This window comes from Rhipicephalus microplus, chromosome 1 (genome assembly GCF_043290135.1).
Source record: "Rhipicephalus microplus isolate Deutch F79 chromosome 1, USDA_Rmic, whole genome shotgun sequence".
Classification (NCBI taxonomy): domain Eukaryota; kingdom Metazoa; phylum Arthropoda; class Arachnida; order Ixodida; family Ixodidae; genus Rhipicephalus; species Rhipicephalus microplus.
Window position 1 is genome coordinate 267,082,595 of NC_134700.1, and position 22,830 is coordinate 267,105,424.

General features: G+C 44.8%; 1 protein-coding gene and 2 non-coding genes across 3 annotated transcripts; all 3 read right to left on the reverse strand.

Moving 5' to 3' along the window:
* Positions 1-516: 516 nt before the first annotated feature.
* On the reverse strand, positions 517-680 carry LOC119178814 (U1 spliceosomal RNA). Its single transcript, XR_005110783.2, has one exon. It is a non-coding gene; the product is annotated as a U1 spliceosomal RNA (small nuclear RNA).
* Positions 681-12,498: 11,818 nt separating this feature from the next.
* LOC119182169 (uncharacterized) lies at positions 12,499-15,857 on the reverse strand. Its single transcript, XM_075872657.1, has 5 exons — positions 15,646-15,857; positions 15,501-15,570; positions 15,376-15,435; positions 13,563-13,637; positions 12,499-12,744 (listed from the first exon to the last, which is right to left on the reverse strand). The coding sequence occupies exons 1-5, from the start codon at positions 15,712-15,714 to the stop codon at positions 12,539-12,541; spliced, it is 480 nt and encodes a 159-aa protein (XP_075728772.1). The 5' UTR covers positions 15,715-15,857; the 3' UTR covers positions 12,499-12,538.
* Positions 15,858-18,986: 3,129 nt separating this feature from the next.
* On the reverse strand, positions 18,987-19,150 carry LOC142771558 (U1 spliceosomal RNA). The gene has a single exon (XR_012885989.1). It is a non-coding gene; the product is annotated as a U1 spliceosomal RNA (small nuclear RNA).
* Positions 19,151-22,830: the final 3,680 nt, after the last annotated feature.

Genomic DNA, 22,830 nt, shown 5'->3' on the forward strand with positions numbered 1-22,830 from the left:
CGCCAGCTATCACGATTTCACATTACTTTACCTAATTTTGCGCCCAGCAGGAGCGATGTAAGGCGCTCTTCGCAGCTCGCAACCGGGAATACAGCTCGGGATAGTTAGCTGGGTCAGAAGGGTCGCCGAAGCACAGCAACGTGCGGTCATCTAGAGCGGCCCGAGGGCCCGTCGTCATCCTGCTTCCACTTTCCCTGCCCCACCTGCCCTCAAATGATTCTTCCGAGGATCAAGAAAGTCTCTTACCTACCTCAGGCATATTTCTTCATCTTCTTCACCCACAATGTGAAGACATAATACGAATAGAGATAGCGCAAAAACTTCGAATATCGCAATTTTCTCTTCAGATGCAGCCTTGGGCAGGTATATTTTAAGGGCTTTGAACAACTCTCGCTTAACGCAAGAAAACGACACATCGGAAACCATAACAGAGAACCCGGTTCTCAGTAGCTTGCACTATCCTCCGCCGCGCAAGTGTTTCAGCAGGCGTATAGATCTTCCTTTGGATTGTAAAATAGGGGGAGAGCGCGAACGCAGTCCCCCACTACCAAAAATTACATGCCCCATCTGCCCCAGTTTGGGGTAGTGGCAGGGGTCAGCACGAGCGCAGTGCAATGCCCACGCCTCTCCCTGGGGGCACCGCCATCTTGACCACGGTTACCCCGACACCAGGTAAGTATGCCAGACAACGGGTCGCACTCGGTCAGCACCCATCGCGACGTCTTGTGTCATTCTGGTTAGGTGCAGACGACGGTCGAAGATTACTGTTTTCTTCTTGCATATTTTAAGGAGGCATTTGAAAAAAACACTAATGGCCCACTAATATGCGTCGGCCTATTAAAAAAAAATTGAACGTAGCTCTGATTGTGGATTTAAAAAAGCTCAAGTTTTATCAAATATAACAGCAGTTCTAGCGCAACAAGCACGAATCATCTTTACGCTGCTAGAGGCGCTAGCGCTGCGGTCAATTAACGGATGGCACACGTTTTTTCCAGCGCTATTCATGTTCATGCACTTGTACATGTATTTTCAGCGCCACATCAGCACGTTACAGTCAATAAAAAAATTACAGCACAGTCACTTTCCATGCGCAGGCTTCGCATAACATCGACTGCGAAGATACGAGTGATCTACTAATTGTTTTTTTTTTCTGCGATTCGGGAAGGGATGTTTCGTATATTAGTACATTTTGATAGATCAGTTTTTGTTATTCGAAGGTATTTTTTTTTTATGGAAATCAAGTAGCTAGTTAAAACGCACCCGTCCTTTCGTGTATATGGTACCTTTGTCTTGGAAAAAAAAAAAACTTCATGGGTGAAAGCCAATACGATTTTACAGACGCAACTGTGTATAGAAAACTGTCACGTGAAAGCTGCAGGCAGTTTGAAGACACTGCGCGCTTTCATATTCACCCATCGTTTCGGACGCATCGGTTTGAAAACTTCCAAACATGATAATCACGACATGCTTGTCATGTAACAACATGACTTCGTCCCACACTGATCATGTGCTCACGGCCGTTTTGCCAACTTCACATATGCCAAATTTGATATTACGTGACGCCAATGAATGTCGAAGGTATGTGACTGGTAAACGCGTGATAATAATGAGATGCGTGTCATGTTAGAACATGACTACATGCGACAGTCAAGGCGCCAATACATTTCGACGTGTCGCGGTGCGCCTGTTCACAGCGTTCATTTTGTCGCGTCACGCCGTCGTTGCCACGCCAGGCACCGGTCATGCCATATACTCGCAGACGCACGCTGCGTTGCTTTGACGCATGCGCGTTTTAGCGCGTCCGGCGTCCCTCCGTCACGGAAAGAAGGAGACACAGTGTTGTCTGGGTAATGCATCGGCGTGAAATGCAGCATGTCGCATTTCACGCCAGTTGCCGTCGGGCCACGCCCATAGAGAAAGATATGCCGCGCTGACGGACGCAGGTCTCGCCTGGCGTCAGACCACAGAGTGCTCGTGTTTTGCTAACGTAGCGTCGCTGTGCCCAGCGTGCGCGCGCGTCAACGCAACATTGGAGTATATTGGGCCCTTCATTATGCGCTCGTGGCTGTTTTGCTAGCTCCAAATATACCATTACGTGACGTCAGTAGATCGAGAGATATATGACTTGTGCAAACATGATAATTTTGACACGCGTGTCATGTAAGAACATGACAACATACCACGCTCGTAGCGTGCTCGCAGCCGTTTTGATAGCTCCAGATATACTAAATTTGGTATCAGGTGACGTTAATAGATGACGAAGGTAAACGACACATCCAAACATGACAATCATGACACGGAAGTCATGTACGGCATCATTTGCCTCCACCTCGTGACGTTGTGCTGATTCTAAAGTGACATATCGACATTTCCCATTCGTGCTTCGCATAACATCTATTCCCACTGTACGTGGGATCTGCCGATTTTTCGTAACCACACATTATCATTGCCCATGAAACCCATTTTGTTTGAGTCAAAGTTTTGGCTGGAATTATTTCAAAGAAATAAAACAAAAAATAATGGTGTTATGTTAGGTCAAAGCTTCAACATCAGCTTAGGTCTGAATGGGTAACATGTTGTAATTATAGTCATCTGGTGTCATCGTTACATAATATTGGTACCTATAAATTGCACTCTCATTGATACAAGCTCGATGCCTTACAATATTTAGGAGAATTACTCATAACAAAAACAGGAGCACGTACAAAATTTTTAATTTTGAGGGCTCGTATTTTTGTTTGTTTGACGCGACCTTAACGAAAGCCAGTAGGTAGTGAAGCCGAGGAAGGTATCAGGGTCATTAACTGCGCTGTTTTAAGAGTGTTGTAGTAGTTGTGATATTGACTTGGAGAAAGTCTAGCTATATAGGAGACGAAAGGATGAATTTCTGCCGGCCGGACCGAACCTGAAACCTTCGGAAAAGAAATTCGCCGATCACTGTCTCACCGAACACAGGGTAGTGTGATATGTGCGTTTCCTTTTCGTCCCGTATTTTAAAACTCTTTTCTGAGTAGAATAGGTTGTGTTGGCAAGTTTGCCTGCAACCGTAACAGAGATCACAAATTAGAAACGACAAATCATGCACCCGTGGAGCTGATGTAAATAAACAGTTTTTTCCTTGCTATCGGGAATTCCGGTTATAATTATATTAGTATGATTATGGTTGTAGTTATGGCTGTACTAATTGGGCTAATAAGCTACGCCTTCACAGACTCTCACATATTCTGCCAATACGATGCACCTCGATCAGAGGTCATGCGGTGGGTCCAAAAAACCTAGACTGCGAATGCTGGCTGCGGGAACCAGTGCTCTGTCCTAGCTTTTTTTCTTCCTTCGTGATGAACGTAGCGTTTCAACCGCTCCCTCTTCAGCTCGGGCGCCAGTCACAACAGCCACAGCATCGGCTGTGCTGGAAGATAAAACTGCTTAGTTGAGTGTTCTTGAGGTCTCTGATCTAGCAAAGGAAAGAAAAGAAGAAACAGGTCTGTACTGCACTTGTACAGTACAGAGCTGTGACATACTGCAGAATCGGTGACAACAATGATGTGTTTGTGCAAGCGAACAGCTGAGCTGAACTCGCCACGCCCACAGATGTATAAATACGTGACTCGCGCCACGCAAAAAAGTGTCCGGCTATAATACCCGGTAGGACTTATAAAGGGCATTATGTGAATTTAAGTGTCAATGCCATGACATGGGGTCTGAACATTGATTATATCGGAAGCCGATAGCTGATATTCTACCCCCCCCCCCCCCCCCCCGAGGAAATCAGGATTGCATCATGGCCTTCCCGATTCCGTTCATGCCGATGGCGCACACGCGCTGGCTGTGCAGTCCTTCAACGTATTTACCTATTACACCAAAGCTTCCGCATATATATATATATATATATATATATATATATATATATATATATATATATATATATATATATATATATATATATATATATATATGTGTGTGTGTGTGTGTGTGTGTGTGTGTGTGTGTTTTGCAGTGAGCAGATTTATTTTTGCGACATAGTAAGCCCTGTTAACCCGTCTGCAGTGACTCAGGCATCACTAAAGTACATTTGCACCTTCATTGCGAACACTGAAATTTTGATTAATGTACGTGGCTTACGGCAATTACGTCTTCCAAATACAGCCGACACATTTAGTAAATGTGCATTGTGGTTTTGACAAAAAAAAAAACAGAGTGGTGTACAGCGACACCCATCATTTTCCGGTGACGTGCGGTAATTGCGCCTGAAAATTCGCAGTTAACGGCCGTTAAAAAGGGCGGGGCGAGTGTACGCTAATAACAGTCTCGTTACGTCCGCGGAAGTAAACAAATAACTGTTTGTAAAAGATGCGCACGCCCGTCATCAACTGATTATCGAAATTTGAGTCGGCAAATGTCTATAGTTAAGCAGCACAAAATAGTAGTCCAGAAAAAAAAAAGTTTAGGTAGTGCCTGCACATCATTGGCTGCTTTTGTTTTTCATTGTGACATGTAGAGGCAGTGGTTGTAAAATAGGTTATCGATGTTTCAGATGTTAGACGTAACCATACCTGGCTGTCACATGCTTGCACAGTGGGACAAGAACTGGTTTTATGTGGAATGACGTCATTTGTCCTAACGTGTTAATAAATTACACGTTTGGTTTGAGATAGCAAGACAGAAAATGTAATCATTTCACCCATAGTGATAACGTTGCCAAGAAATGTGGAACTATAACTTTTTTATTTACTTAAATGTATTCAAGGTAGTAAAAGTGCATTTTTGCCTGAACAAATTGCACATATAGGGGCTTGATGTGTGATCAAAAGAAAGTAAATTTTGGAATTTTGTTAATCCGTACTGGCCCTCACTGTTATAGAAAGTTTTCATAAATTGGTGATATTCAAAAACTAGGGTGCCGCCATTAGCCCCCAACTACTCCTGTGTGCAATTTTCAAAAACACTAAGGATAATGGCTTTGGCACGCTCAAACTTCTGCAATTGCTCTTGTTCATGCTTCAGAACTTCATCCCGTAATTTCAATAAACGCTGAAGGCTTTCTTCACTCTTCTGAAGAATTTTACGCCAGTTGTCGCCCACTTCTTCAACTCTTCTTTGCGCCGCAGAGCCAAGACCTGCAATGGAAAATTATATGCAGATATTCGATACATCCTGCATGACGTTTAAGTTCATTGAGCGTGCTTTTCTCCTCTAAAGCTTGCCCAGTGTTCATACATGCAATAGTAGTGTTTACAAGGAAACAGGTAGAAAAAGAATAATGTGAAACATTTGCAAGGAGAGGAATTATAAGCTGCTGCCGTAGCAGCTCTATCTGATTCCCCATTCTGGCAACGTGTACCAGTAAACATTGTTACACCAAACTTTGTCTTTACCTGAACCAAGTCTGAAAACAGGAAGAGTTTAGGAAAAGAACATGAAAGTTTTATGTAAAGCAGGTAGGAAAGAGGTCAGCATGAAGTTCTGCAAAATGAAAACATCTCACTTGAGATTCAAGTTCATATTTGCCGTCTGTGTGTGTCGCATGAGTAGTTTTCAAAAGCAAGTGCTAATTCCATGAAAGTATGCAGTTATGTACTACATTTGGGTTGAAATAGTTGTCTTTGGCTAAGTTGATACATGACACTACGACATTATGCCACGATGATAAGTAGTGGAGCAATATGTTTGGTCTTCAGCACGGTTGCTCATTGTTGGCTGTAGATATTCGGTTGTCCACTCCACACATTGGTTTAGAACTGCTTTATTTTTCTTTTCTTTTTATTTATTCCTTGACCTAATTATCTGAGACACTGTTGCCTTGTGGACAACCGAAAATCCTGTCCTCTTCCTAACTTGAACCACTTTGTCCCATACCAATATATAGACTATCCAGCCGCTACTAATTTAAAAGTAAAATTGGCCCGATGTTTTGAGACCCATCCCAAATGAGTCACCGGTTGAAGAAGAGACTAAATAGGTGTCAATATGCAGACCCAGTTTTAAATTTTATTATTAAAAACTATAGACTAAAGGTGGCTGGAGAGTCTGTTTATACGTACAATTTTACCCAGCCAGATCGACCTCTGTCAAGTATGCTCGCTTTTTCCAATGTATGGTCCCTGCAATCTCGAAACTTCACCATGCTCCAGTGAGTGGACGAAATGAACGTAAATTCCTCTTACTGACGACTAATAGATATATATATCTGGGGTTTAACGTCTCAAAACCACTATATGATTATGAGAGACGCCGTAGTGGAGGGCTCCGGAAATTTCGACCACCTGAGGTTCTTTAACGTGCATTCAAATTTGAGCACACAGGTCTACAACATTTGCGCCTCAAACGGAAATACAGCCGCCGCCGATAGGATTCGATCCCGCGACCTGCGGGTCAGCCGAGCACCTTAGCCACTAGACCACTGCGGCGGGGCTTACTGACCACTATTATAATCTATTCTCCCATGTACCTTTGTGCATACATGCACCTTCTCACCCAACTGCTCTGCGATGCATCACTGGCCGAACAACATGCTCTCATTTTCAAAACGGGTTTTCAAGGGTGTATGCAGACCTTATTGCAGATCGGTGCATCTGGAGGGGGGGGGGGGGACACGTCATGAACGCGTGGGAACACGTCAGAAGGCGCTGCTTAGCGTCAGCCTCAGCCGAGCAAGCCAGATCGCGTGTTGACGCGCGTCGAAAAGAGCTAGCGCTGCCGTTCGGATTAGAAAGCCCGTGATCGACCACACGAGTACGCGTGTACGTGAGTACGCCAAGTTGACGTCATTTCCGGAATGACGTTTCTCAGGAAATCCGCTAGAGCATAACTCGTGAGGACATGAATCAAGGAGGAAAGAAAAACTCCTTTTTTCCTTCTTCCATGGGCCATGGTACAGTGTTCTAGAACTTGAACACTGTAGCCATGGTAGAGTGTACTAGCTAGAACACTGTAGCCATGGCAAGAGTTTTTCCTTCCTCTATGGCATGAATGCTTGCAATTATGGCATCCCAGTAAGTGTAGGGCATGATCTGCATAATGAACTCACAGTCGCCTGATCCAGGCGGCCGGGATAAACTGCAGTCAAGCCCTGTCTATACCCGACGCTAAGCGGGTGTTTGCCGCGGGTTACAACCTTCAGAATGTTCTCTTTGGGTGGCTGGTGTGGCCTGAAATCTCACGATGCCTTTGCTAAGATTCAGATAGCTTGAATGCTACCTGAAGGAAGCATATACGCTAACTGCTTGTGTTATCGGCACGTGGCCACACTCCGAGGGCGGGCGTGGTATACGCGAGTATTTTTCGGGTATTTTTGATTGTGTAATTCTTCCTACATGCTGTACAATATTTGGTTCACGTGTTCAAGGAATATCGACAATGTTTTCGCACATTGTTGAAAAATTGTTTCAGGACTTCTGAGTACTTTTGAGCAGCTACATTTAGCGGCATGAAATTCTAGGCGTCGGCATTAACGCACTGCATAGCACGAAGTGATGTCACAAATGTGTGCCGCTTACGTTCGATTGCCATCTCGAGTGATGCATCCCCACGGTAACCGTCCGCTTCCTCTTCGGGATCGTGATTAACTGCATCACCTGTGCGAGACGTGCACACAAATTAAGATGCCACCAAACTTAAGTTACATAAGATACACATAGGCATGCGTTAGGTTCAACTTAATGGGGGAGGGGCAGGATTGTGTGCACAATCTTTTTCTTTATTTTTTGGGGGGAAGGCTATTTTTTGGTCTAAAGGGGGGGGGGGGGGGCGAGCACCCATATCAGCCGGGAGGCAAGATTAACGCGACCCCCCCCCCCCCCCCATTGAGAAAATTTGGGGGCTGAGTCTTCCCTCCCTTTTGACAGTGGTCACACTGGGAAAACCAAAAGTAGGGCGTAGTTTTCCATCACAACAGTAATCGCTCAATTATGTTCTTACGGGAGAATGGAATTGTTACGAGACTATGTTACAACATAGAGAAATTTTGCCAACATTTCCGCTGTGGTAGTTTTTCTTGTAGGCTCTTATATATATTTATATATGCCCGCTGATGGGCGAGGTGGATGTAAGTTTGCCCCTTCACTAGCGAAAGAGTTGGTACGCCACACTGCCGAGCACGCCAATGGCAAATGGTCATTTTGCGCTATGTATGCATGGGGAAAAAGAATTCGGGTTGGGGCCGAGGCCTGGAGTGCCAACCCTGGCTACCTGACTGGGAGCGCAAGAAGTAGTTGATAATCGTCGCCCCCCCCCCCTGCCCCCTCCCCACTAGGTTAAATGTATGGGACAGGCTTTGCCCCCTTCCCTTCTCGTGCAAACGCCTACAAATATTACAGCAACGCATTACAGGCACGTATATAACAAGTATTGCAAGTTCGCCTTACGTACAAGTCGTGACTCCATGCATGAAAAATTACTGGTAAAGGGTGAATCGGAGAATCATTCGAGCTCACTAAAACAATTGTTTTGTTCATACGGAAATCTTTAGCGATCTCCGTGCCCCATAACGTGCAATTTCCAGGGGCGCCTTATCAGGATTGCGAGTTGTAAAACGAAATTAAGAACAGAGGGCGACGCGCAATCCCCCTGTCCCTCGAGAGTAGCTAAGAGAAAGTCAGCCTAAGTACGTTATAACACTTAAAAATGTCCAGCTAATATGCCTAATAAGTACCCGATGGAAACAAGAAGTGTCTCCGTAATACTCCCGAAACAGCACCCTAAAAATTTCATTGTGTAGGTAATCTAAACTTGCAATGGGTATCTAACCTTGCAAGTGATCTAAACTGCAGATCACCGGTATACTTACTCCATAAACGGACGATAAGAAGGACACGAAGAACTTCTTGTCTCTGTGTCGTCGTTCTGTTCTCGCGCTATAAATATCGACTTGTCATACCAACTAGCCCAAGCTGCCACACTCCATAAACGGGGTTGAAACGACATGCCGATGTTTAACGTACACCCTTATGAGATTGGCAAATTATGACAAAGGGTTATTCGCCGGGCGTGTGTCAACGGAAAGCATTTGCGGTTTTATAGTGTACCTTCAATAAATGAATAAACAAATGAATGAATACGTCCTTGTCTAACCACGATATTAAGTTATGCCTATATTTATAATACGTATTATATTATTATTTGCCTGATGCTTTCTTAACACGCAGCATATATTATTACGGATGAGTGTGTTAGCAGCATGTAATGTTACACTCTATTGTACTCTCAGAGGTAGCAGTGTCATTCATATATTGTTGTATGGCATACCTTCATCCGGTCTCTCCAACAAGAATTCACAGGCGCTAAAGCTTCCAGCTTCTCCCGGGCGCGCATCTTCGCCTGTAAACGGCAAAACGTGTGTTCGGCGGCATTATATTTTAAATGTATTCGCATGCGACGCACGCCGTATTAACACGCGGTGACGTACGCGGACAGAAACCTTCGCTCCCGTAGTCTTCAGGTGATGCCGTCAGCGTTTGCTCCATTTGAAGCAGCAGGGGCTGCGTGGAGACAGTTAACAACCATCATGAGTAAGCACATACAACTGCGTTATTGTAGACAAATAAGGTCACATTACCGTGCTGTTTTGCCCTTCAGTGCGTTCGCCAGAAAAATCCATTTGAGCAACAAGATTCTGATAACTTGAAGATATCTCAGAGTGGGCACGGCTTCTGCAAACAGCTTACACCTTTTGCAAGCAGACGGCAGCTTACTTCTGTCAGACACAGGTTAACCGATCGATTGTTTCATTCCCGTTTTTAGTCTAGCCCGAACAAATCTCTTTTTATAAAACTTATATTTTCGCGGTCTGCGATGCCGGCAGCGCTGAGCACATAACCTCCAAGTTTTTCAGTGCGCGGCAATCACGAGAGCCATACCGAGAAATCAGTAGGTACGCAGAACGTCTATGGGGTGGCGCTAGCAGCGCGACAAGCGCGTTTAAGCATGCGCGCCTCATTTGAAACGGTGAAATATGCTGTTTAGGGTGGGGGGTGAGCAGCAGCGCTTGGCAGCGCTTTTTGTTGCCATGTTTACAAAGCTCAACCATGGTACTTTGTGGCTCAAATTGACTTTTTGTTCAAACTAAACCTGGATGAACCAATCAAGTAAAGAGGAGGCAAGCAGAAGAAGTTGTTTTTCAGTTCGTTGAACCGAAGTTACACTGGGAACAAGAGAACACCGGACAAACCATTCCTCCACGGCACAAACCCATCCAATCCCCTATCGTCGTGAATTTTTGCTTTCGTTACTGTTTTTTCTGTTCCTCGTGGTTTTGAGCGGTGTTTCCACTTGGATTTTTTGTTACAATATAGTACTGAGTGAAGTGGACATCACGGATAACAAATCAGACTATGAAAAATAAATACTAGCTGGGGTTCCACGTCCCAAAACCACAATATGTTTGTTAGGTACACCATGGTGGCCACTAGCGTATCGCCTTCATTACAACGCGACCACCCCGACCAGGCTCGAGCCCGCAACTTTAGGGTAAGAGCTACATCACCGCTGTGGACAACAACGTGGCCGAAGAAAGGCACAATTAATTGAGTGACCGTAACGCTGACTTTATTGAACAAAAGTTCATTTGCATGTGCACGAATATATTTGTTCTGGAAATCCATACAAAGGAAACAACGGATCACACTTGCGCATGCACATAATATTCTCACGTGCGTCGCAAACAGCCCACTGGATCCGCTGAAATATTTATACCCGTGCGTATGCTGTGTGGGTGATAGGCGCACCTGTTTCGGCTAACCAATTTCGATTGGGAAACCAGTGACTTACCATAAGAGAACTGCTTATGCACGCACCGCAGACAATTCCTGTTGCTGCAGCCTTGCGTTAGGCAATGTTTAGAAGATGTCTACCACAGATGAACAGGAGGGGCGTAACTATTGAGCTTATTTACAGCGGGCGGGGATATGTTACATGTATGTTCTATGTTCGTGAGTGCGTATGTATGCGTAAAAAGGTTGTACTCCCCACCCCCTCCCTTATCCGGCTAAGCCAGCGAGCCTTGGGATTGAGAAAAGACCACGCTGAAACAAACATGCAACGGTGTGCCGATGCGTCAGACCAGCGCCTATTCTGACGTACGACTGATAAAGGAGAGATAATTTGGGAGAGATCGCGAGCGATTTAGATGATGTTATTCTCCTGCACACCACAATTGTCAATTAACACCCACTTTCTCCCCCGCCTGGCTACGCCAATGGTAGTAGCGCTCTTCTAGCGTGTTTCTCGTTTACATATTAATATTCGCGCTACATATATTTCTGGTATTGAACGAGTTCATAACGCGAAATTCGCGAAAACTACATCAAACATTTCACAATGCATACGTACCTTAGAAACAGTTGCTTAAGATGTTTATTAAATTCATATGTACATACATACCAAACTGGATTGTGTTTGTTGACGTGGACCACCAAAATCTCACTTCTTTATTAATAACAAATAATAAACATAGACATAAATACAATAAACAATAAACATAAATACAATAAACATAAATACAAAACAAAAAGAACAACATAAATACAAACAACAAATTCAAATAACAACACAAATACAAAGCTAGCGTGCTAACTTGCTAGAAATTTGTGATGTGATACCCTTATCACTAAAGGAAGAATATTGTACATTGTAAAAGGTGTATATTGTAAGGAAGTATATTGAAAGTAAAATTGTACATATTAAGAAAAAAACTGCAGGGTGCTAGTATGGACGTAAAACTTTTTGCTTCGAAAACTTTCATACGGCCGATACTGGAATATGCCAGTATTGTCTGGAGTCCCCACCAAAAAGTGCTTGTAAATAAACTTGAACGCATACAACGGCTTGCAGCTCGCTTTATATGTTCGAGATATAAGCAGAACAACTCAGTCACAGAAATGCTACAACTATGTGATCTGGATACGCTCCACAAGCGCAGACGCAAAAATTGGTTGAAGTTTCTTTTTCAATCATTAGAAGGTGATTTTAAAACTAACAGAAATAACTACATAGAACAACCTCGTGAAGGAAGCGAGGAGGCAAACCATACACGAGTGCTGCAACCTTATTTTGCACGAACGAAGGCGTACCGTCATACTTTCTTGCCCGATGTCATTGAAGATTGGCATGGGTTACCGAGTAACATAGTCAATGCGGGTGATGTTAATGAATTTGTGCGTTTACTTGATTTACATTTATGTGACTTATTGGAAATAATATTGCGATTGTTATTCGTTGCATTGCGAATCAGGGTGTGTGTTTTTCGTTTATTTCTTAGGAATGCAGAGCTTTCACGGATTTGTATATATGTATACCTGGTTTATCACTGGGAGATCTATAGTTATATCCCCAATTTATTTGTACAGTGTGTCGTACCTTTTCTGTAATGACCCTCAAAAGAGGGTTGACAGTATTTCTAAATAAATAAATAAATATAACTAATACGCGAAATAGTGAGCACATGTGTCATCGATGCAATTTAGCCCGGAGCGAGTCCTTCAAATATGTTATCCCTGCTTAACATGTACACATGCTTTGCTGTCTGCTGTCAGTGTCGACTCAGCTACTCGCCATCTTTCGAGTACTTTTTCAAATTATCAAGAGCCATGCTTTTGAGGGTGTCGATGATTTGCTTTTGCTGCTCGTTGCGTCGCAAGAGATCGTCGCGACGCGCTGACACTCGAAGAGCGAGGTTTTCGTTATTCTGGGAAACCTTGCCCGCGTCTTCAGCAATCTTCTCGGCCAGACGATGCACTCTTGCACCAAGGCCTGCGTAGAAAAATGGAGGCATCTGCGAATGTCACGTGATCCTTCGATCGTCCTACTTATTTAACACAGTAACAATGAACAACATGGAGCGAGTGGGAACAGATATATAGATACAAGTTATTCACATTGTATTTGTGATCACGCTCAGTATAAAATTTCCTTGGTAATTTTTAATGAATGGGCTGAGTCGAGGTGTTCAGGCCCCATGCTCAGCTCTAGGTATCAGACTTATTGTACACTGCCCCCGCCCCCCAACCCTCCCCTGGAAATATCGCATCCACACACGCACGAGGTCTAGTGGTTATGGTGATCAACTGTTGACCCGCAGGTCGCGTGATCGAATCCCGGCCGTGGCGGCCCCATTTTCAGTGAAGAGCGAAAATGTTTCAAGTCCGCATACTTACACCCGAACCGCTCCCTTCACTTGCCACCCCCTTCAATGCAGCACAAGCGCGTTTCAAACGCGCTGCTTTGAGGCGGTGCAAAGGTCAAGTCAAGGAGCGTTTCTGAATACGGAGGTTACCTTTTTGAGTTTATTTCTATTATGTGTTGCTCTCTTGTGAACACAGATGCAATATAGTGATGTTTGCGTCTGCTGCCTAATGTAAAAGGTGTGAGACCTATGGCGTTTTTCCCTTTTACTCTCACACCTTCCACCAAGTTCAATTGTATTGATGAGAAATGAATGATATTATTATTATTATTATTATTATTATTATTATTATTATTATTATTATTATTATTATTATTATTATTATTATTATTATTATGAACGCAACAGACACCTACATACACGCACAATTTGTAGGGTGACTTACGTTCACTCGTGAACTGTGTAAAGCCATCATTAGCGGGAGAATCTGCAGGTTCTTCGGGCTCGTCTTCAGGAAACACTGAAAAGAGAGAGAAAGAAAAGAGAGATACGGTATTACGGTGGGCCACTTAGACATGAATGCGTGGAAGGTCTCAAGGTGTTTTATGTAAGAGACTACTGCTGAATAACGCAATACGTGCATTAAAGCGAGGATTTTCTATCCGTGTAGCCCCCCTCGACTGCACGGTGGTCGCCTGGTCAGTGAAGCCATGGGCTGTGTTTGCTTTTTTTGCTTCCGCACATGCACCAGACAACAACGCCGATAATCCAGGTGGTCGGGATCCCACGATAATCTCGCGTGTACGCGTGTAATGTTTTGAAAACAATGCGTGGGCTGGGTACTCATTGTCTGCATGTTCCCTATAGGCTGCCTAATAATGGGAATTTAAGTTCACGATAGCAAGCTGTCATTGAAAATTTTCATTAGGATAAATCACAATTTCGAATAAAAATAAATACATAAATTCATTTTCTAGGTGTTTTACTGCTGCAGCTACTCGGAAGTCGATGGGCATTCGTTTTTTAATCAGAGTCAAAATCGCGCGGTTAGAATATTTTTATCTTTTTAGGTAACTTACGCTCATCTTGTCTCTCGAACGAAAACCCAACTGCGCAGCGACTTTCCGGCTCTTCTTGAAATCCATTTTCACCTGCAAAAGTTGAACACATGTGAACCAATGCGCAACTTTGCCTACGATCCCTGTTCTAGAGCTGCCTAATAATGTGAATTTAAGCTCATGACTGCGAACTGTCATGTTGCATTTTCATTATTATAAAGCACAATTTGGAATAAATAAATAAATAAATAAATAAATAAATAAATAAATGCACTATAGCTGAGCGTTCTATACTGCTGCATGCACTCAGAAGTTGATGGGCACCCGTTTCTTAATCAGAGATAAAATCATGCGTTTAAAAGGTTTCAATATTTCGGGATAACTTACGTTCATCAGGTCTTTCGAAGGAACACCCGACTGTGCCATAATTTTCCAGTTCTTTAGGAGGCACATTTTCACCTGTAAACGCCGAACCAATGTGAACAATTAATTTAAAAGTATGCGTAACATTGTAATGGCACTGTGAATGCACGAAAAAACAAAAGCTATGGGGCATATTGACGCATCCAAACACAGGTACTACTTTTGCACGGAATACGTTGAACTGCTTTTTTGTACTTCTTAAGTACCGGATTAGGTAGTTTATTAAATAACTTTCGAAGCAGCACAGCTCTGCAAGAAAAAAAAAAAGAAGAAGAATCCAGTGAGGAAGCTGTAGATTAGGTTGAGGAACGTCCGATTAGACAGTTTCTTTAAGTTTTACTGAGTCTGAGTGAGTCCGGCTTACTTTATAACTTCAAGAGCTCCAGCGCTTCATATCAGCTTACCAGTTCTGGTGTTGCTATCTATGTTGCGGTAGGCATCGTTAAGTGTGCCTGTGTCTACAGTTGTACAAATATTTATTGCCACTTCATGACGTTTCGCTCAATGAACAAAAAAATTACAACACAGTCACCTTTCATACGCATGATTTTTATAACATCAATTTCCAAGGTACGTGGGATTTGCCCGTTTTTTTTTTTTTTCATAAGCGAGGCTGAGTGAGCTCCACAAATTTTGCCGACTAATGCTCATGAAAATTTGGAAATTGCATCATTATGTGAGCCTATAGTATTATGCTGCAATGCAATGCACTCACGTAATAGCCTATTTCATCTTACTTAGAATGCCAGATTAGCGTTCATACGTTGGGTCACTTACCTTCGCCCGCCAACGCATAGCCGCTGGCCTGCATATTTTCCGGTGTTGCTGGTTCTACAGCTGCAAAGGTAAGGCAAAATAATAGGAACACTCATTCATAAATATTTAACTACGCAGTAACTTACGTTCGGAGTTGTAGTTTTCGGCTGACACGGACGGCGTTTGTTGCAGCGCGTTTATTTCTGCCTGCACCGTCTGCATGGAGAGAGTTACTTTGGTGAGACCTCAAAAATGAATACATGTAACTGTTTAAGGTCGCATGAACCTTACCTTCTTGTTGTCAACCTCCTCGACTGCCTCGACGCATTCATTGCGGTCAGCTTGGGACGACGATTCCATGTTAATTTTGCAATAAAACTTGCGAAAAGCTCTTCGCCGAAACTGCTGATACCTCGACTGACGCAGGTATGGAGAACGTCCTTCCGCGCGCAGACGCTGGTGACTTCTGGAACGAAAAGTACTCGGCTCTTCACTTTTTTTCCCTCTTTCTTTTAAAAGTTTGAAATAGTTCGCCCCGCTTCACAAAAATACAAATTTCGCCGCGATAAGCGCCGGCGGACCCGAGCGAAGTTTTCTCGGAAGCGACACGGTTAGCGCCGTTCTCGGCATGGCCTTTGAGATTCAGGCCACACAGCCATCACAGAAGCTTTTTTGTGCATACAGACAGTATGTACCGTGGCTTCCGCGAGGTGGCGACACCCGCGCTGCTTCCGCGCTGTTTGCGAGCTCGCTCGGTCACTGCGCCGCTGGCGGAACTTTCGTTTTCTGTCCTGCCCTTCGTTGAAGTACACTGTTCGAGCGAAAATCCTCGGCTACGATAAAAGCTTTGCCCAGCCGTAGTCCCTGCCCGTGCACTACTGTGCACCGTTGCCTGTGTGGTGCGCCCGGGTCCACAACAACACTCCGTTAGGATCGAGGACCCACCCAACGGCATCGCGCGTTACCAGCGTGTGCGCTACGCTGGCTGGCTGCACTGCACCGCGCTCAACCCAATGATTCGCTGTACTTTGTTGGCGCCCACAGTGCTCGTCAGAACCGGGAAGTTGTCCAGCACAGAGGCGCCAAGATTGTAGAGGATTAAAGGGCTCATCGCATGGTTTCGTATCGGTCCGGATTCATCGCCGTCTTTCTGTGGTCGCCCTTTGCGAACGGACTGAAGGGGATCTATGAAGGATCGCGGGGGCGCAAAAACAAAATGTAACGGCGTGACGAGGTGGGCCCCACCGGCGTCAGCCGCGCATTTGTGCCGTTGTTGTCGCTAACTGCCGGAAGATGACGCCAGAGGGTTAACAACCTCTTACGCCTCTCTCAAGTTACATCTTCACACTTTGTTCTAGCGGCATTGCATGATTTCGCATGGGCTATCCAGTGTATACTAGACAGGGTGTGATAATGGGCATGCATACTCATTGAACACTTTCGTAGTTAATGATTGATAAGTACAATCAAAAGAGGGGGGAGGGGGCAAGCATGGCGCTTTTAGTTTTGTTCTTGGCGCACGTGTGAAGTCCGTTCTTTTTCGTGCGTTCATTGTTTTGGAAGCGTGTTCGCGCGATTTTGTCCAAGGTGGCCCATAAGCGCAAGCTTTATCTGTCCTTGATATTATAATTACTTCACCTTTTGGCGTTTTTGTTCGGAGAGACTCAAAATGGCACTAAAGCTGCATGGCCCGCTTTTGTACTGCCTTTCGCAGATAACAAATATATTTGTGCTCAGCCTCGTAGTATACTTGAAAGCGTTCTTTGCACGTTCTGTCCGCCGTCGGATGTGGGCCTCCGCAAAGGGCACATTTCGGCGAGCACTGGTGACGGAGAAGACGACGGCGCCGAAAGCGCGTCAAAAAGTCTCAGCAACAGCTGGCCGAAGAGGACCGGTCAAGGGATTCCAGCGTGGCAAGTGCTCCCAGGCAGGGGCGTTCCGTCACGCCGGCTGGCCGCCGGCGCGACGGAACTCGGAATAGAATCACAGACGGAATAGAAATCACAGAACTTATTCAGGTTGCTTCAACAAATGGCCATCTTATAACTTTCCAGTGGATTCCCGCTCATTGCGGCGTGATGGGAAACGAAGAGGCAGACGCTGAAGCTAAAAATGCCTTAAGCAGTGCCCCCGAAGTACGCATTGCGTTTTCACGAGCTGACACGAACGCCCTGCTTCGCTGCATGATGCGCAGCTACACACTTCAGCACTGGACCAAACCGGAACGGCGACACCAGCGACTTCACAAATGGGACCCGGAAATGAGGTTCCGCATGCCTCCTAAATTGAAACGGCAACTCACAAGCATGATCCACCGCATTCGTCTTGGTGTAGCGTACACCAGACGTTACACACATATCATCGGTCGCAGTGACACCGGTCCTAATTGTGAACACTGTGATGTGCCAGAAACACTTGAGCACATATTTTGTGTCTGCCCAGCATACGCACGTGAACGACAAACACTGATTTCTTCTACTGAACTATATCGCAGTAGGTCATTAACTGATGAGACCATGTTGGGCCCTTGGCCAGACACCAACAGTGCAACTGCGGTCACAAGAGCAGTTATTACCTTTTTAGAAACAACTGGACTATGTGCGCGGCTATAAGATGTGTCTCAGCTAGAAAGAACACTACATACTCACCTCTATATCCCACCATCGTCATCCATTAATCTTTCTTTTCCCCTTTCCCTTCCCCCAGTGTAGAGTAGCAGGCGAGAGCAAGCTATCGCTCAGGCCAACCTCTCAGCCTTTCTGTAAATAAACTTACCTCCTCCACCTCCTAGTGCAATTCGAGAAAGCTTGTGAAATTGAGCTTGTTTGTGTATTATCACGATTAAAAAGAAAAAATATGTTAAAGTCAAGGACAACCAAGACAGCATTATAGGTACTTTATATAAAATTTGCAGCATTTCTTTGCGAACTTTGGCGACTTTAAGGGTATCTATCTATCTATCTGGCCGCTTACGTTTGCGTGTTCTCGTCAGAACACTGCTGCTGACACCAAAGCCCGAACACTCGGAACCAGGCTCCACCTACCTGCCTTCACTTTAGGTGAAGCCCGAACACTCGGAACCAGGCTCCACCTACCTGCCTTCACTTTAGGTGAATCGCCAGCTATCACGATTTCACATTACTTTACCTAATTTTGCGCCCAGCAGGAGCGATGTAAGGCGCTCTTCGCAGCTCGCAACCGGGAATACAGCTCGGGATAGTTAGCTGGGTCAGAAGGGTCGCCGAAGCACAGCAACGTGCGGTCATCTAGAGCGGCCCGAGGGCCCGTCGTCATCCTGCTTCCACTTTCCCTGCCCCACCTGCCCTCAAATGATTCTTCCGAGGATCAAGAAAGTCTCTTACCTACCTCAGGCATATTTCTTCATCTTCTTCACCCACAATTTGAAGACATAATACGAATAGAGATAGCGCAAAAACTTCGAATATCGCAATTTTTTCTCCAGATGCAGCCTTGGGCAGGTATATTTTAAGGGCTTTAAATAACTCTCGCTTAACGCAAGAAAACGACACATCGGAAACCATAACGGAGAACCCGGTTCTCAGTAGCTTGCACTATCCTCCGCCGCGCAAGTGTCTCAGCAGGCGTATAGATCTTCCTTTGGATTGTAAAATAGGGGGAGAGCGCGAACGCAGTCCCCCACTACCAAAAATTACATGCCCCATCTGCCCCAGTTTGGGGTAGTGGCAGGGGTCAGCACGAGCGCAGTGCAATGCCCACGCCTCTCCCTGGGGGCACCGCCATCTTGACCACGGTTACCCCGACACCAGGTAAGTATGCCAGACAACGGGTCGCACTCGGTCAGCACCCATCGCGACGTCTTGTGTTATTCTGGTTAGGTGCAGACGACGGTCGAAGATTACTGTTTTCTTCTTGCATATTTTAAGGAGCCATTTGAAGAAACACTCAGGCCCACTAATATGCGTCGGCCTGTTAAAAAAAATTGAACGTAGCTCTGATTGTGGATTTAAAAAAGCTCAAGTTTTATCAAATATAACAGCAGTTCTAGCGCAACAAGCACGAATCATCTTTACGCTGCTAGAGGCGCTAGCGCTGCGGTCAATTAACGGATGGCACACGTTTTTTCCAACGCTATTCATGTTCATGCACTTGTACATGTATTTTCAGCGCCATATCAGCACGTTACAGTCAATAAAAAAATTACAGCACAGTCACTTTCCATGCGCAGGCTTCGCATAACACCGACTGCGAAGATACGAGTGATCTACTAATTGTTCTTTTTTCTGCGATTCAGGAAGGGATGTTTCGTATATTAGTACATTTTGATAGATCAGTTTTTGTTATTCGAAGGTATTTTTTTTTATGGAAAGCAAGTAGCTAGTTAAAACGCACCCGTCTTTTCGTGTATATGGTACCTTTGTCTTGGAAAAAAAAAACTTCATGGGTGAAAGCCAATACGATTTTACAGACGCAGCTGTGTACAGAAAACTGTCATGCGAAAGCTCAGGCAGTTTGAAGACACTGCGCGCTTTCATATTCACCCATCGTTTCGGACGCATCGGTTTGAAAACTTCCAAACATGATAATCACGACATGCTTGTCATGTAACAACATGACTTCGTCCCACACTGATCATGTGCTCACGGCCGTTTTGCCAACTTCACATATGCCAAATTTGATATTACGTGACGCCAATGAATGTCGAAGGTATGTGACTGGTAAAAGCGTGATAATAATGAGATGCGTGTCATGTTAGAACATGACTACATGCGACAGTCAAGGCGCCAATACATTTCGACGTGTCGCGGTGCGCCTGTTCACAGCGTTCATTTTGTCGCGTCACGCCGTCGTTGCCACGCCAGGCACCGGTCATGCCATATACTCGCAGACGCACGCTGCGTTGCTTTGACGCATGCGCGTTTTAGCGCGTCCGGCGTCCCTCCGTCACGGAAAGAAGGAGACGCAGTGTTGTCTGGGTAATGCATCGGCGTGAAATGCAGCATGTCGCATTTCACGCCAGTTGCCCTCGGGCCCGCCGACGGACGCTGGTCTCGCCTGGCGTCAGACCACAGAGTGCTCGTGTTTTGCTAACGTAGCGTCGCTGTGCCCAGCGTGCGCGCGCGTCAACGCAACATTGGAGTATATTGGGCCCTTCATTATGCGCTCGTGGCTGTTTTGCTAGCTCCAAATATACCATTACGTGACGTCAGTAGATCGAGAGATATATGACTTGTGCAAACATGATAATTTTGACACGCGTGTCATGTAAGAACATGACAACATACCACGCTCGTAGCGTGCTCGCAGCCGTTTTGATAGCTCCAGATATACTAAATTTGGTATCAGGTGACGTTAATAGATGACGAAGGTAAACGACACATCCAAACATGACAATCATGACACGGAAGTCATGTACGGCATCATTTGCCTCCACCTCGTGACGTTGTGCTGATTCTAAAGTGACATATCGACATTTCCCATTCGTGCTTCGCATAACATCTATTCCCACTGTACGTGGGATCTGCAGATTTTTCGTAACCACACATTATCATTGCCCATGAAACCCATCCTGTTTGAGTCAAAGTTTTGGCTGGAATTATTTCAAAGAAACAAAACAAAAAATAATGGTGTTATGTTAGGTCAAAGCTTCAACATCAGCTTAGGTCTGAATGGGTAACATGTTGTAATTATAGTCATCTGGTGTCATCGTTACATAATATTGGTACCTATAAATTGCACTCTCATTGATACAAGCTCGATGCCTTACAATATTTACGAGAATAAATCATAACAAAAACAGGAGCACGTACAAAATTTTTAATTTTGAGGGCTCGTATTTTTCTTTGTTTGACACGACCTTAACGAAAGCCAGTAGGTAGTGAAGCCAAGGAAGGTATATAGGGGACGTTAACTGTGCTGTTTCAGAGTGTTGTAGTAGTTGTGATATTGACTTGGAGAAAGTATAGCTAGGAGACGAAAGGATGGCTATCTGCCGGCCGGACCGAACCTGCAACCTTCGCAAAAGGAATTCGCCGATCACTGTCTCACCGAACACAGAGCAGTGTGATACGTGCGTTTCCTCTTCGTCCCGTATTTTAAAACTCTTTTCTGAGCAGAACAGGTTGTGTTGGCAAGTTTGCCTGCAACCGTAACAGACATCACAAATTGGAAACGACAAATCACGCACCTGTGGAGCTGATGTAAATAAACAGTTTTTTCTTGCTACCAGGAATTCCGGTTATAATTATATTAGTATAATTAGGGTTGTAGTTATGGCAGTACTAATTGGGCTAATAAGCTACGCCTTCACAGACTCTCAGATATTCTGCCAATACGATGCACCTCGATCAGAGGTCATGCGGTGGGTCCAAAAAACCTAGACTGCGAATGCTGGCTGCGGGAACCAGTGCTCTGTCCTAGCTTTTTTTCTTCCTTCGTGATGAACGTAGCGTTTCAACCGCTCCCTCTTCAGCTCGGGCGCCAGTCACAACAGCCACAGCATCGGCTGTGCTGGAAGATAAAACTGCTTAGTTGAGTGTTCTTGAGGTCTCTGATCTAGCAAAGGAAAGAAAAGAAGAAACAGGTCTGTACTGCACTTGTACAGTACAGAGCTGTGACATACTGCAGAATCGGTGACAACAATGATGTGTTTGTGCAAGCGAACAGCTGAGCTGAACTCGCCACGCCCACAGATGTATAAATACGTGACTCGCGCCACGCAAAAAAGTGTCCGGCTATAATACCCGGTAGGACTCATAAAGGGCATTATGTGAATTTAAGTGTCAATGCCATGACATGGGGTCTGAACATTGATTATATCGGAAGCCGATAGCTGATATTCTACCCCCCCCCCCCCCCCCCCCCCCGAGGAAATCAGGATTGCATCATGGCCTTCCCGATTCCGTTCATGCCGATGGCGCACACGCGCTGGCTGTGCAGTCCTTCAACGTATTTACCTATTACACCAAAGCTTCCGCATATATATATATATATATATATATATATATATATATATATATATATATATATATGTGTGTGTGTGTGTGTGTGTGTGTGTGTGTGTGTGTGTGTGTGTGTGTGTTTTGCAGTGAGCAGATTTATTTTTGCGACATAGTAAGCCCTGTTAACCCGTCTGCAGTGACTCAGGCATCACTAAAGTACATTTGCACCTTCATTGCGAACACTGAAATTTTGATTAATGTACGTGGCTTACGGCAATTACGTCTTCCAAATACAGCCGACACATTTAGTAAATGTGCATTGTGGTTTTGACAAAAAAAAAAAACAGAGTGGTGTACAGCGACACCCATCATTTTCCGGTGACGTGCGGTAATTGCGCCTGAAAATTCGCAGTTAACGGCCGTTAAAAAGGGCGGGGCGAGTGTACGCTAATAACAGTCTCGTTACGTCCGCGGAAGTAAACAAATAACTGTTTGTAAAAGATGCGCACGCCCGTCATCAACTGATTATCGAAATTTGAGTCGGCAAATGTCTATA